Source organism: Monodon monoceros, unplaced genomic scaffold (genome assembly GCF_005190385.1).
Source record: "Monodon monoceros isolate NGI ecotype Baffin Bay Population unplaced genomic scaffold, NGI_Narwhal_1 Super_Scaffold_19, whole genome shotgun sequence".
Classification (NCBI taxonomy): Eukaryota; Metazoa; Chordata; class Mammalia; order Artiodactyla; family Monodontidae; genus Monodon; species Monodon monoceros.
Window position 1 is genome coordinate 68,743,742 of NW_021703775.1, and position 15,994 is coordinate 68,759,735.

The 15,994-nt window shown below is 41.9% G+C and overlaps 1 protein-coding gene and 1 non-coding gene across 9 annotated transcripts in view; one reads left to right on the forward strand and one right to left on the reverse strand.

The window, feature by feature from the left end:
- The window catches only part of DTNB (dystrobrevin beta), a 243,097-nt gene that overhangs the window by 200,516 nt on the left and 26,587 nt on the right, over window positions 1-15,994 (forward strand). For 6 of the 8 annotated variants that reach the window (XM_029232736.1, XM_029232737.1, XM_029232738.1 and 3 more), the window contains 2 exons: window positions 466-579; window positions 5,579-5,675. In XM_029232736.1, coding sequence (XP_029088569.1) covers window positions 466-579; window positions 5,579-5,675 — 211 coding nt within the window. Of the gene's footprint in view, window positions 1-343; window positions 580-5,578; window positions 5,676-15,994 lie in introns of those variants that run through there. The other 2 variants (XR_003795006.1, XR_003795007.1) reach the window with 2 other exon arrangements.
- On the reverse strand, window positions 8,541-8,647 carry LOC114901158. Its single transcript, XR_003795040.1, has one exon. It is a non-coding gene; the product is annotated as a U6 spliceosomal RNA (small nuclear RNA).

The following is a 15,994-nucleotide window of genomic DNA, read 5'->3' on the forward strand; positions in this document are numbered from 1 at the left end:
AAAAGCAGAAACCAGGACAAGGAGATTGGTCATAATGTAACAGGCACAGTGGAGGAAGTGGCAACCATCAGATCTCGGGGTGGGAGTGGGGTTCAGGAGAAGAAGGGAGACAGAGGAAGACGAGGGGAGTTAGCACAAGTCTTGCATTAGAAGGTTGCAAGTTCCCCCCAGACAGGAACAGACTCTTCTATTGATAGTTGTCCTTTTTCTTCTGTGGAAATTTTTCAAGTTCTTGAGAAGAGGGTTTGTAGGACTTTTTCTACCACAAAGCATTGTTTCATCGAGGAAATACCGAGTGCGGCAATTTTAAGACGGTGTCCATTTTCACATCTTGGTCATTCAGAAACAATCGGAACAAGATTGGTAGAGGCAGCACAACTAGAATAAAAACTTCTAACGGAAGAAAAGAGAGGGAGCGAGCTGTGAAGCCGCACGTGGCCATCTCTTTTTCATCCATCTCTCTAGAGAGATCCTGCAGGAGATTCAGCGTCTCCGTCTAGAGCATGAGCAGGCTTCCCAGCCCACCCCGGAGAAGGCCCAGCAGAACCCCACACTGCTGGCAGAGCTGCGGCTGCTGAGGTAAGCGGGGAAGCTGCACCACTGTCCCCAAGTTACAGTCTGCTACAGTAGGAGTTCATATCCCAGGGAACCAAACTAGTGGGTTAGAATCTGTTTATCGGTTTAACTCGTCATGTTAGAACAAACAGCTAAAGCATTCCACTCATTCTGTTACTGCTTCAGATGTTTGAGTCCCTTTATTAATCACTGTGAGATTTCCTGCCTTCATTTCAGAACTAGGTAAACACCAGGCGCAGTGTTTATACTTTTGTGATTGCTTTAGGGAGACCATTGTGCTGCACTCAATCTTCTTATCTTGCAAATTAGTCTGACTTTAGAGACTCCTGGCAGGAGTAACGCTCTCCCTGTCCTTTGAGTATGTTCTTCCGCGCTTCATAGGCAGGGCAGGATTCCGTTGCGGGAACTCCTCTGAGATGTGAAACCAAGTGGGAATCCCTCGCACCGTGGCTGTGGTACCTTCTACCTCAGCATAAGTATAAACTGTCTCAAGGATCGAGAGACTAAGAACGTAGGATCAGGATGGGGGTAGAGAGCAACTTCAGCTCCCACTTGGTGCTGTTTTGGAGGGAATGAGGGCATCTTCCAGGAGAGTATAACGTGAGCGTGATCCGAGCAAAGTTATTAGGGTCTTATTTCCTATCGGTCTTAGAAAGATGTGTGTGTACTCTTTGTAAGCGAAGACGTTATGGAAACTAAGTGAGTGACTTGATTCTCACCAGACCTCTAGATTTCCAAATAGTGGGTTCTTTCTGTTTAGGTTGTAACATTTGACATTCTGCAGTTGATTTATAACGTGCAGTCACCTGGGATTCTGCATAGCCGAATGTCCTTTCTTAGTTCTTCCTTCGGCTTAGGTCAACTCATCAAGAATTTAAACCACGCAGATGAAAATCATCAGAGATACAGAGATTCCCATTCTCCTAAAAATTCATTTTAGTTTCTAAATTGATTAGAAACTGGGCTGAGATTTTGGTTGCTCTGGGTCCACTGTCACACATTTGAGATGTCAGCATGGTTGGTGTCACACTAGGGAGGATGGGAAAGCAAAAGCTGCTGACTCAGGTAGAGCATAACTCTAAGCTATCAGTGTAAGATACAGCTGTTCTCTTTCCTCACCTCAGCTCAGGCACAAGTGACTATTTTGTATCTAGAAAAGCAAAAAACTGTCATACTTTAGTTTAACTATTGCTGGAACTAGGATTGCTGAAAGGGCTTCTTTATGCTAGAGGGATCTGAAAAAACTGTAGATTTAGTAGGCAAAGGGCTGAATCCGGCGCTGTGACATAAGGCAGTAAGAAACAGGAATTTAATCTAAATACAAGGAGGGTCTAAATCCTGAGAAATCAGAAAGTATTTCATCTCAAAAGCAGCTTGTATACCACTGAAGAAAGAGTGACTGTTTAATGTTTGCCAGATCAATTGGTCATGCATAAGGACAAACATATTGGCTCTCTTCCTCACACTATATACAAAAACACCACCGGATGGATTAAACATGGAGACAAAAATGTTAAAACTTCTAGAAGAAAACATAGGAGAGTTTCCTTAGGGTTTTGGAATAGAAAATATAATTTCTCAGAATTACTAGCCATGAAAGAAGTTGGTATATTCATCTATATTAATATACGAACTTTTGTTTATCACAAGACACGTAGAGGGCAAAATTCATTTGTAGGTTCTGACATCCTTCTGGTTTTGATGAATATACATGAATCCAGGAACTGCCAATACCCAGCTAGTATAATAAAACAAGATAGAGAATTTCGTCCTTAGGGTTAGTGGTTATGAATCCTGACCACCAAGACTGTCTTTTCCCCCTTCATTATTTTTAACGGTATATTTGTTATTATAATAATATATGACAAATGTGTGAGATATGAAGCATAATGATAAAATGAACACCCAGGAACTCACATCCTACTTGAGAATTCATATATTGCTAAAGCCATGTCATCTGTAAAAGTGCCCCCCTTATTCCACTTCCTTGCTTCTGCCTTCCCCACAGAGCTAACCTCTATCCGGAATTTGGTTTATCATTCCCTTGCTTTTTTTTTTTTTTTTTAATATTTACTTATTTATTTATTTGGTTGCACCGGGTCTTAGCTGCGGCACGCATGTGGGATCTAGTCCCCCGGCCAGGGATCGAACCCAGGCCCCCTGCATTGGGAGCATGGAGTCTTAACCGCTGTGCCACCAGGGAAGTCCCAATTCCCTTGCTTTTTAAAACAGTATTGTCAAGTATGTGTGTATGCCCACGTGATAAAGTGTCTAATTTTGCTTTTTGTTTTTTGAGCTTTATAGAAATGGTATTCCATGCAGTCTTCTGGGACATTTTTCCCCCTTAATATTACTCTTTAGGAGCCTTCCATGTTGTTGCATGTAGCTGTAGTTCATTCATTGTTGCCACATATTATAATTATTTGATCATGCACAGCACAAAGAAAGAGTACTGCATCCAGGCTTGGGGGTTCAGGGAAGAAAGGCTTTCTAGAAAGTTGAATGAGTCAACTCCTCCTTATTGAGTTTATACCTGCACTGGAAATTTAGGGAGTATGAAGACGAGAAGACAATGATTGTATCTTAAAAATTTATAATCTAGTTTTGGAAACAAAACTTAAAATAATTTGCTAGTCAGCTAAATAATATTGTACAATGTTAATAAATAGTATGGATATTAGAAGAAATGTGAGTAGGGAAAGGCACACACACACACACACACACACCCAGGCTAGAAGCAATTTGACGCTTGAAAGTGCTGGAATTCGGGCTGGACCATGAAAGGTAGGTGTGGTTTGAATGGCGTGTAGGACAAAACATTTAAGATTAGAAGCAGAGTTGGGGTTCAGCAAGATCCCCCAATAAGTATGACACATTTCAGACAGGAGAAGGAGTCTTGGAGCTAAGAATTTGTTTTCAGTCATCCAGTGAATTAATCTTTAGAGTGGCAATGATGGGAGATAAAATTAGTTGGATAATTGAGACCCGATTCTGAGAGCCTTAAGTGATAGGTCATTGGAAATCCTTGGAGGGCCTCAAATAATGATTTCATTAAGTTCACTAGATGTTAATTGAGTCCACACTGGATGCGTGATATTCTCTTAATCATTAAATATATGCAAAGGCGAGTAAGGTCATCCCCTGACCTCAAGGATTCTGCATCATGGTAGGAGTGACAGCAATACAAGGTAAAATATATTAAGTGCCACAGAGAAGCACCAATTACTATGTGATTAAATAAGCAGGATCCTATACCTACTGAAGTAATCAGGAATAGCTTCCTGGAAAGAGTGACGTTTGGGAGGGACACTAAGGAGTGAATAACATTTGGAAGAGAGTAGGGGAATACTCACTTGTAAAATGATGCAGTCTGCTTAGGGAAAAGTGAGCCATGGCTGGAGGTCCAGACATGGAAGGGAAAGGGAGGTAAGGAACTAAGGATAGGAATGTAGGTAGGGTCTGGAGCAGCACTCTCTGATAGAAATATAATGTAAGCCGTATGTGTACCAAAAATTTTCTAACAACCATGTTGAAAAACAAAGGAAATAGGTGTCACTAAAATTAATACTATCGGGCTTCCCTGGTGGCGCAGTGGTTGAGAGTCCGCCTGCCGATGCAGGGAACATGGGTTTGTGCCTCGGTCCGGGAAGATCCCACGTGCCGTGGAGCAGCTGGGCCCATGAGCCATGGCCACTGAACCTGCGTGTCCGGAGCCTGTGCTCCGCAACGGGAGAGGCCACAGCGGTGAAAGGCCCGCATACCGCAAAAAAAATAATAAAAAATAAAAAAAATTAATACTATCTTTTATTTAACCTGTGGGAATAGAAAGATAGACATGTGATTTCCAAGAATCATCTGAATTGGGTGACTGATTGAATATAGGAAATGAACAGGAAAGTATCAAAGAGGACTGAGTTTTTCAGCCATGACAGATAGAAGAAAAAGTAGGAGAGAGAGGGAAATTGAGAAGAGAACCATTTAGGGAGGAAAGTCTCAAGTTTGGTTTTGGACAGATTGAGCTAGACTTGTTGACATGAAATGTGTCCTCAGGGAAACAGAAATCTGTCCTCAGAATTCTCTTAGACACAGAGTCGTCCTGATGTCTGTCATACTTTTGGAACCTGATGTGTGGTTCTGGAAGCACTGACTCCTGAACCCTGTCTTCCCTGAGCAGTTTTCATACATTTTTTTCCACTATTAATTTAAATTTGGACTAGTTTTATGTATAAGTGAGGCATTTGGCTTCCTAAAGAATTTTAAAAATCATTTTAATAATATTAACAATACTTTTTCACTGTACGGCAATGTATACTTTCCAAAGCATTTTTTAAAAAATAAATTTATTTATTTATTTTTGGCTGCATTGCGTCTTCGTTGCTGCACGTGGGCTTTCTCTAGTTCCGGCGAGTGGGGGCTACTCTTCGTTGTGGTGCGCGGGCTTCTCATTGCGGTGACTTCTCTTGTTGTGGAGCACGGGCTCTAGGTGCGCAGGCTTCAGTAGTTGCAGCACGCAGGCTCAGTAGTTGTGGCTCGCAGGCTCTAGAGCTCAGGCTCATTAGTTGTGGCGCACAGGCTTAGTTGCTCCATGGCATGTGGAACCTTCCCGGACCAGGGCTTGAACCCATGTGCCCTGCATTGGCAGGTGGATTCTTAACCACTGCTCCACCAGGGAAGCCCTCCAAAACATTTTTACATACTATTCTCACAGCAGTAAAGAAAAGTGGGCAAAAGAGATATTATCACCATTTTATATATCCAGTATCAGAACTTAAATGATTTGCTCAGCATCTCATACACTGGTAAGTAGCAGAATCAGGTCTAAAACCCGTTTAATCTGGCCTTCGACTCTTCTTTGAGGATCATTTTATCTTCATTTTCTTTTTTTTTTTATATTTGTTCAGTAGCACATTACAATTTTTACTATTTTTAAATTACAGTGTCTTTTTGTGATCTAACTGCCCTTCCATCTCTTCATTTCTCATGAGCTTTTCCTCTCCGACAGGCAGAGGAAAGATGAACTGGAGCAGAGGATGTCAGCACTGCAGGAGAGCAGGCGGGAACTGATGGTCCAGCTGGAAGGGCTGATGAAGCTGCTGAAGGTAAGAGCAGCAGCCGCTCAGGTCTCCTCCCACCTCCCAGCTCTTCTTGTCCATCTTCCCCTGCACTTCAGCTTCTGCCTCCCTGTGATGTCAGACAGGATGAGTCTAAAAGGTTAACTCTTGCTGCCTAGACTCAGTTTTCAGGTAGACCTCCCTGAAGTTAACCTAATTCAGTATAAAAGTTATCTAAATTATTGTAAAGCCTGATTACAAAAAATTAGTAACTGGAACTAATGTCCTTGAATAGCTGCTTTTATGAATTAATAAGAATGTTTATAAATCGGATATTAGTTATGTGAAATGAATATTTCTCAACTATATAAAGTTTCTTTTAAGACAAGTTTTCAAATATTCTACCTAAATGCATAACAAGTATTGTGTCCTATTTTAATAAGTATTACAGAGGCAAACCAAAGTAATCAACCAACTCTAATCAATAATTTTACTCTATTAGGAGCAATAAAATAGCTCTAGGTTTGGTATATTGGGGCTTGCATAATTCAGGCCTCACTATCTATTTTTAGTGAAAAATATATTACAGCCCCTACACCCTAGAGCAGACAAAGGCGCACTTGGCATTTAAATGTCCTCACCTGGATGATTTGACTGGCACTGAATAGAAATACTTACCCAGCTCTGTAGCAGCGATACAAGGACATATTTGTTTATGCTATAAATTCCTAAGGCCCGTCTGTCTATACTGTGAAACCATTGTATTTCATGGTATGAAATACAGAATGGAAATCACAGTGTGGAGTACCTCAAAAGGCAGGCTGAGGGGGTAGATTTAATCCTGTGATAAAGTGGAGTCATTAAAGGTTTTGAAAACAATAGTTTAGGAAAATGATCATAGCAGGTTGGGAAGAGGAGAAACTAAACGATAATAGGAAGCTATTGAAATCATCTAGACCCGAAGTGACAAGGGTCTAGGCTAGGATGGGTAGCCCAGGAGCATGTCAGCTTGAAGAGTTTGCTTCAACTTCTCCATTCTAAACCAGTCCTTTAATAATAAAGCCAGTGGGTATTTAGCAACTTGGGTAAATGGAGTGTTTGTGTTTTAAACTGACTTTTGGCTTGCTCAAGACAATCACTTCTTTTAGTCTTGAGCTGAGTTTTTTTCTATCTTTGGTCCTGGGTATTTGGGGTATTTTGGGACATGTTTCTTCATTAACCCTGTTAGCAGGATTTCTCCTGAGAAATATTTTGTCTAAATGGGTCTTGTTTAAAGAAAACCTTATGCGTAAAACCTGGCCCAAATCCTTCAAATAGTTGTCAATTATCCAGCTGAGCAACCTGATCAGTCACCCAAGAGAGCAGAGAGGTACTTAAATACATTTGGCCAGTGTAACATCTGGAGCCGTGTGGGGCTTTGAAAGCCCTGCCGTTGTGGGGTTAGTCCACCCACAGGACAGAAGGTCATGGGGGATTCACCTGCCTTTCAGAAAAATGTTCTCAAATATTACCCAAACATAGATGGGAAGGTACCCTTCTTGTAAAAGGCAAAAAGGTTTATGCAAACTGAAGGGAAGTCAGAATGCATTTCCCCTAAGTATCACAGTAAGCTTTCCCGTCAGCTGGTTGCCCTCAGTGTTCCTTAGAGTTCCTGGCTCAGGTCCCGTGTGCCTTCCTAAGACCTTGTCATGTACCTCTGACACTTGCATTCAAGGCCTAAGCAGAATGAGCTGATGTCTCGAACTGTATTCCCAAGCCCTGAGTTTCTTTGTATTTCCAGCTGTTGTCTTACAGTTACAATTTCTGTAGAATAACCAGGACCCCACTGCTCTGTTTTGTAGGATATCCTACCAAGTTCTTAAAAGCCTTATTATTTACCCACCTCACAGGCTGAGGTCATTCAGAAAGGGAAGAAGAATTGCAAACATAAACCAGGAATGTTGTCTTTTTATCCATTGATTAAGAGTCATGTTTAGGGTATGTGGTGTATAATGGTGACTAAGACTCAATCCCTGTCACCAAGGAGTATCAGAGACCTTCTCATTGTTGTTTTTTTCCTAATGACATAATGTAGACTGACACTCAAGTACCCGTGTTTCAGAATGTATCTTTTCTTTACATTTTTTCCCCTGATTAATGAGTATATATGGATAACCTCTACCTCAGACTTATTTAATCTAGAAAGAGTTGTGTGATGGTGTTTTAGTTTCTAAATTACGTTCCCAGTATTTTTCTGCCTCATTTTCCATTTTTCCAATATTGCTTTTGAAACGCATTTACCAGATGAATTCTGTAGTTTTAAATTTTAACCTCATATGCAAATGAGGTTTTGAATATAAATTTTTTTATATAGATGACTACAGTGGCTATGGCATTACTTTGGCCATCTAGCCAGATATCCCCAGTGTGACGGGTCTCCCATGTTTTTAGGTGACGTGAGCAGTGCTAGGTTTGCACTTTATAATTAAGGCATTATTACCCCCTTTAAATCAAGTTGGCTCCTATACCTTGTCACCAGTCAATGTTTACTGACCCCAACTGACTAGTTGATAACAAAAAGGTTCTAAGACCTTATATCTGACCTGTTTACTGTGTTGACAAAGCCTTCAAAGCTATATCTGATTAACTTTTGTGAGTTTGGATTATACAACACCATCCTAAGTAACACTTTGCCAAAGTCCACCCTCTCCCAATCCCAGTGCACATGGGGGGCCTGTAAGTCCTGAAAACACTGACCTGTCCACTCTCTCCATCCTAACCTGACATGTGTCTACTGCAAATTATAATGATTTTATATCAATAGATAAACTATATACAGCAAAGCCACCAAATGTACAAACATGAAGCATTGCCTTCTGAATTTTTCTTTTTTTTTTTTTTAAACATCTTTATTGGAGTATAATTGCTTTAAAAAAAAATATGGAACGCTTCACGAATTTGCGTATCATCCTTGCGCAGGGGCCATGCTAATCTTCTCTGTATCGTTCCAGTTTTAGTATATGTGCTGCCGAAGCGAGCACTGAATTTTTCTATTCTATTGAACCAAGGTAATATTGTCTCCAATACCAAACCTGGAGAAAACAGTGAAAATAGGGAGGTGTTTTAGAAACAGTTCTAAGAAATTACATACTGGTCTTTTGACCTCAGATGCAATTTCAGCTTGTCAGGATTGCCCCATCTCTCCCCTACCAATTTCCATTTCAACATTTAGTGCCAGCAATAAAAACACATTTTTAATTGTTTAATAACTCTTCTACGGCTGGTTGCCTTGCCTAGTGAATGGAAGAAAAGTGTTCTGCCTCACAGGGAAGCCTGACTAGGCAGGGAGATCGCTTCCCAACTGTAAAACTCTAACCCCTTCTAACTGGAGCCATGCATACCGGACGCAAAAGCTAAAAGACGCTCACTCCTGCAGGCTAACTCAGCGAACGCTCAGGGCCCTCTTTGCCTGGGTGCCTGTGATATTAGGTTTGGCCAAGCATCTAGCAGCTGCTTTTGATAATGAAGAACATCTTCTGTTGCTGAGTTGGGAGTCTCCTCAAGAGATTTCTTGGTGCCCATTTAATTTCTAGTGCATGTCTCTCCCTTGCGGGAATAAAATGACTTTCTCCAAATTCTTACTTTCCCTCTCCCTTTTGTAATTCCTTGGCTTTACTGAAATCATTCTCTCCATTGCACCCAGATCTGCAGACTGAGAAGCACTCATCCATTCCCAGGACTTCCTACACACATGTTTAGTAAAGGCAGTCTGCACGGATGGATCCAATTTAAATAGAACCATTGCAACAGATTTTAGATCTGTGTATTTGGGGCAAAGAGCAGAGGCGTCCTGACCACAGTTGCCCATGATGAGGCACAGAAAAAGGAAACAAAGAGACCCATTAAAAGACAGAGTAACTGAGAAGCACAAGACTGAGGAGAGAGGAGCTCGGAAGTGTTTATCTCATCTTCATCGTGCTTCCTTCTTCAATGTCTAGAGGTGCATGCTGAGAGCTAGCAAGGGCCTGCTCTGAGCACCGTCACTGTAAGGCTCTGAAAGACAGAGACCATATCTTACCTTCATGTCTCCAGTGCTTCATGCATAGGGAGCATTAAACGAACCTTTGTTCAACTAATGAGACACCAAGGTCAAGAATTCTTTTTGAAAAGCCTCTTAGGGCCTTGAAACAGTTCCAGTTTATAGGGGGAAGGGGATGTATGTGCATCCTTGAAAAGAACCACACAGCAGCCAAAGGCTCCAAAAGTGGAAGACAGGGGACTAAATAAGAGAATCTGTAGTCAGATGGAATTTCCATTTTCTAGGAAGTTCTTAAGAGCGGTGGTTCTCAAACCAGCAGGATTCAGAATCCACTGAAAGTTTCATGAAACAGCGCTGCCCCCACCCCAAGAGTTTTGATTCCATTGGTCTAGGGGGAGACGGGGCAAAGCATGCATCTCTGACAAGTTTCCAGATGCTGCTGCTCCTGGTCTCTCTATGTTCTGCACTTTGAGAACCACTGACTTAGAGAAACGTACCTAACACATGTGGATATTGTGAATCGTGAAACAGAGTGATCACGGAGCTTTTGAGTCATGGTTGAGCTGCTTCTTTCATTTTACCCTAAATAGTGATATAACCTTGGGCAAGTCAGGCTCTCTAGGGCTTTTTCGTGTATAAAAGGGGAAGTTGGACTAGAGGGTTTATAAGGTTCTTTCCTTCTAACTCTAGAAGTTAGCATTTAAAGAACTGGATGGGGCAGAGGCTTGCCATCTGCTCTGTGCAACTGATGGCGCTCTGACGGTGGGCTCTCTGAACCCATGGGCCTGGCCTGGTTTGCCCTTTTCTGTCATTTTTTTCCGGTTGTTTGTGGTGATGGGCATTAACTTCTCTCCTTTTTCCCCTCTGCCTTTTTTCGTCTTCACCACCTCTAGGAGGAGGAGCAAAAACAGGCAGTAAGTGAACTTCAGAATTCCCCACCTGGCTCTTGCTTCTTTTGCATGTTCTCCTTTGCCTCATATAACTGTTACATACTTTCTCCTCTCCTCCCTGTACCAAGATCATCTCTGCGGAATTGGTTATGTGTAAAACCCTTAGCAGTTCTCTCCGTGGTGTTGTAAAATGGCCTAAAAGGCCACATCATGTTTACCTAGTAGAGCATGTTCCTATTTGAAACCAGAGCTTGTTGAATTTGTTTTCAAAGTACACATCTGTTGTGTTTATTTAAATATGCATGACTAGCCAGGCTACAGTTACATTTTCCTGCACTTACATTCTCTGCTGCTTCATGATTAGGCTGACTTTAATTGCTTGAAACAATTTTCAGGGTGGTGGGAGTGACCTCAGGGTTAAATACGATGTCATGAATGACTGTGCATGAAAATGAGTAGTTCTTTTGATAACTTTAGATGTCCTTTAGTCTTGAACAGTCTTCTGGAGTTCCAGCTCCAGTAGCCTTCTTAACAAAGTTACCAATGAAAACTAAGTGACTGATCATGCTGTAAGTGATTTCCTGTTCAAAGCCCACTCCAGAGGGAGCTCTGGTTTTTCTGAGCTGCAAGGTGTTTAGGGAAAGTTTATGTTTGTTTTTATTTTCCCTGACAGCCACTAACCCACACAGGAAAATCAGTTGAGGGCTTATCCACAATGATAAGACTATATGTTTATATCATATAGTAAGGTTTTCAAAGCATACATTTTTCACACAAACTAAAGCTGATTTTTAATTTACCTCAGGGCTTCTCTTTAAAGAAAGAAATGTGAGCTGTGTAATTCAAAAAGTGTACTCATTTCTTATTTCAAGAAACAAATGTATCCATGTTTCAGATTAAGAATAGGAATATAAAACATTATATTTACTATTATTTCCAGGTAGGAAAGCAATGGAGTCATAGGGTAAAAGGGAGAGGAAAGGAAGGAAGAGATGGGTAAGGAGGGGAGGAGGCAAGAGAAGAGGAGAGGAGACTGTCAGGAAGAGGGAAAGAAGACAGAGCATGATGTCAGGGTAGGCTGACAACCCGTACATCTCAATGTAACAAAATTTTATTTTTGTCTGTGCTTTATTTGGTTTTGTTTTTTCCTCATTCACACATAATTTATTACTTTGATCTTATGGCACTTTTGTATCAATAGGTACATTCACATGGGCAAAGCAGGAGAAAACCAGGATGGAAAGTCAAGCCCAGCCATTAAATGCTTCTGCCAGGAAGTGACACACATCACTTCCACTCCATTTCATTGGCCAAAGCAAGGCACATGACCACACTTAACTTCAATGGAGGCAGGGAAGTATAATCCTCCAGTTTGCTTAGAAGAAGTAGAGAAGCAAGTGCTGGTAATGCCTGCCACAAACAAGAGGATGAGTGAGATTGTGTTGGAGGGAGGGAAAGAAAATATCTGTTCTTCCTGTTCCCTTCTCCCCTCCTTTCCCTGACAGCCTCATCCCCTTGCTGTGACCACACCCTTCCTGCAGATCAGGGTATCACCTGACCTGTAGTTTCTGGCACCAGCATTCCCCTCCTTTTATTCATCCCTCTGCGCCCCAGAGATGTGCTTTACAGGTAAACCACTTGCTGGGACCTTCCTCCAGCAGTCCACCCAGACTAGCATCTCATGATCCCTCGCTGAATGGGCCAGCTCAGAGCAAAGCATGTAATCGGGCACACCCACACCCCACCTGAGAACACCTTTCAGAGGAGGGCAAACATTATGGATATTTATGTTAATGGCAGCAGTAAGGGCTTCCAAGAGACACTTCATTTTTTAAAACTTTTACGGATTACTGTGTACTCCAAAAACCAGAGATTATCACTGCTGTCGTATTATTTCAGGTCAATTTAAAGCTGATCTTGTGCAGACAGGGGAATAAATAACAACATGTTCATTGCAGTGACCTTTGATTGCATGTGAGATCATCTTCCCCTTGAGGTTGGCAAAATGAGAAGCTAGACCCAGATCACTGAAGCCTGCCACTAATGAGCCACTTGTGTGTATGTGTTGGGAGTTCTCGGTGGCTTGTGTGTGTTGGGAGTTCTCGGTGGCTTGTGTGTGTGTGTTGGGAGTTCTCGGTGGCCGAGGTCCTGAGCTCATGTTCTAGTCCTCACTGTCCCAGGGGACCGTCCAGAGCATGAATTTGTACAAATTGTTTTTCCCTCATGTTTCCCCACTATGGTGAGGTAAGACATTCTGCTCTGTGCATATAGGTAGAAATTTCCTGTGTCCACATCACAGGTTTAAACTGTACCCACCTAAGGCTCAGCAGTGAGGCTCAAATGTGAACTGAATGGCTTTGCATAGTTCAACATTTTTAACATGTACAGCTGGAAAGACTATAGAGCTTTAGAACTCAAGCGTCTGCTTTAATCTATATCATTACCGAGTGAGGCACCAAAAGGTATTTACCACAGAGCTACGTCGTAACCCTTTCTTCCTCCCAGATTCTGGCTGGTATAGCTTAATTTCTTCCCTATCAAAATGTATTACCCTATACGAGTCATAAAATAATTGTAGGACTTTTTAAATGAAGAATTTACTAGACATCTTCCCCAGACTGGCTCTGTAAATCCATTACAGAGAACTTTTTATGCAGTTTGCCTTCCTCATTCCCTTTCAGGGATTATTTTGGCATTGGGGAAATTGGAGGGAAATGGGTAATAACTGTGACTTTAACTGTGACTTGTGGGGCTGTGGTTCTACCTTCAACCTCAGCCACTTTTCCAGTGCTTTAGTGACATTAGTACCTCAGCTGATAATTCTTCTGTCTTCCCTTTCTCCCCCCCTCCCTCCTTCCCCTTCTCTTTTCTCAGCTCCAAGGTTTATAATTAAGGGCAGAACTGCCTGGCTGTTTCAGATAAGACTTCACTGAGTGACTGTTCGACCCATGACATACCCTACAGTTTAACAGGCTCAGGAATTAGATTGTATCGGTTGAGTCAGGGTTAATCAGGCCCATGATAATCGTCAGACTGTAATTAAAAGACCTTGTCTGCCTTTTTTACTACTGCATCCCCTTGCTGCTAGCCCAGTGCCTGCCACATGGCAGATAATAAATAGCGGCTGAATGAAAACTGCTATTAACCAGATTTATAAGATTTTAACTTAAAAGCAGTGTGAATTCATAAGTTTATTCATTGTAAGGGACATAACTGGTTCGAGTACCTAAGGCAATAATTTTGCTCAAGGTACTCCCGTATAATAGGTAGATCTATTCAAGAGACTAAACGATGGTTAGAAATGTCCTTTATAAAAAGAATCAGAAAAACAAATTTCAGTGTTACCAAAAGAATAGGAAGACCAAGCTAATATATTAGTATTATTACTAACTCTATTATTATTTCTGTCTAAAGAAAAGATGTTATGTAGAGTAAAATCATCCTCTTTTTTTAAAAACAGATAATCTACAAAATGCAGGATATCTATAGTTATTTGTATCATTTGAAAATATTTTGAGCACTTCTCAGTAAGAGCCCAATGCCCACAACCAGAAATGTGTACAGAGGGGTACACTAAAGTCACAACAGACTGGTGAGGACCCTGCTGGCAGTGGTGTTTACTGTTGAGCTGTGGGCTACTCCCTCAAGGTCAGACAATATCCCAGTCCTAGTCTGGAGGGATTGCAATGTACAAATTTATTCTAGGGACACCTTAGGGCTCCATTTTTCCCACAGACTCAACATACCATAAAATTTCACTGTTGGATTGCTGACACAAACTAAAATGAGCTGTCCAAGGCAAGGTTTCAGTTTATTCATGAGGGATGTACTTCTTTAAACATTCCTCCGGTTCCTCCTATTAGAAGATCATTACTTTTTGGAGCTTCCCTGGCGGTCCAGTGGTTAAGACTCTGGGCTTTCACTGCAGAGGGCACGGGTTTGATCCCTGGTCGGGGAACTAATATCCCACATGCCGCACGGCCGGTCAAAAAAAAGATCATTACTTTTCATATACAGATCAACATCAGAGTTAAAGACTATAACTGTAGACAGTGATGAATAAGGATAGGGGGCTCCCGCAGGGGTGGCCTTGATCCAGGTTCGTAGGGTGGTGGTCCAGAGGGTAATATAGGTGGTACTCTGAAAATTATGTAATTGGAGGAATCTTGGGATTCCACTAAGAGAACATGGCCACAGTTGGGATCTCTCTTTCTACTTCAGCCAGTTGGGATATCAAGTGGATCTTGCCCCACGCCCTTTCTGATTTCCAGAACTGGACAAACACCCCACCACAACTCAACCAAAGAAAGCATGGTGTGGGCTGGCTGTCAGAAACCCCCATCTGTGACCGTGGCTTCACCTAATATGCCTCAGAGGAAGGGCACTCAACATTTAGTTAGCCAGGTTGACCCATGAGGCCTCCACGATGAACCTAATGAATGTTAACTTTGTAAGTTTGAGAGAAAGTACTTAAAAAAAAACAACCTACACAACAACAAATAAAAACCTCCTCTTTGTCCATTAAAGAGATTACTGGTAAACCCCTTGATGTGTTCCTGGGTCAGGTTCCCTTTTGGTTCACTTAACCTTTGGACACAATCCCATTGGGAAGCGATTCACATGCTGCCCTAAAATTTTCTGGATTCCTTGGTCCCACCATACTCTGAAATAGAAGCCTGAGTCTACTGCTTCCTGAAAAGCAAAGGATTGCTATTTATGTCTTCAGCAATGTCTTACTACATATGTTGAAGTGAGCAGTGGGTGAGCTTGGCCTTTTGGAGGATCAAAAGAGAAATCCTGCACAAATCCCACCGTCAAATAGTATGATCCTTATTTCATGGATGGCCTAATGCCCTGTATACAGAAACAGAGGCCAGGTCAGTGATATCTGAAGGCTTAGGCACCACTGCTGCCCTCCCAAGTTTGCAAGCTGCACCAGTGGATTTTGGTAAACAAAGATCAATGTGCTGTACTCTGTGACTATGCCCCCAAACCTTTAGCCTCGCCTGGCCCAGCCCTAGTCTGCATACATGGACTCCGGCTGCCCATAGATGGCCTCATGAAAGTCTACAAAGTATGCTCATTCATCAGTCTTGGCCCGTGTACTCACTATAGAGACGTGGTAGCTTGTTGGGGGGGGGGGTTGTTTGTTTTCTCCAAAAGAGGAAATGTCATAGCAATATTGAAAAATAGGAACTTGCATTTCACTCCCCCAAAACTCCTTGAACACCTAGAGGGAGTGTATAGTCTGACAATATAGAGGAAATAGCTTTTGGGTCTTTGCAGCACCCCCAATGTTTTTCATCACTCATCAATCACGAGCTGAGAGATTGCCTTACCTGCTTGTTTATTTCCCCCTGTACTATATTTATGTCTTTTCCTCTTCTGACCAGAATGCATACAACATATGAAAAATATACACCAGGGTCTCTGGGAAAAAGTCTCCACACACCAAGCTG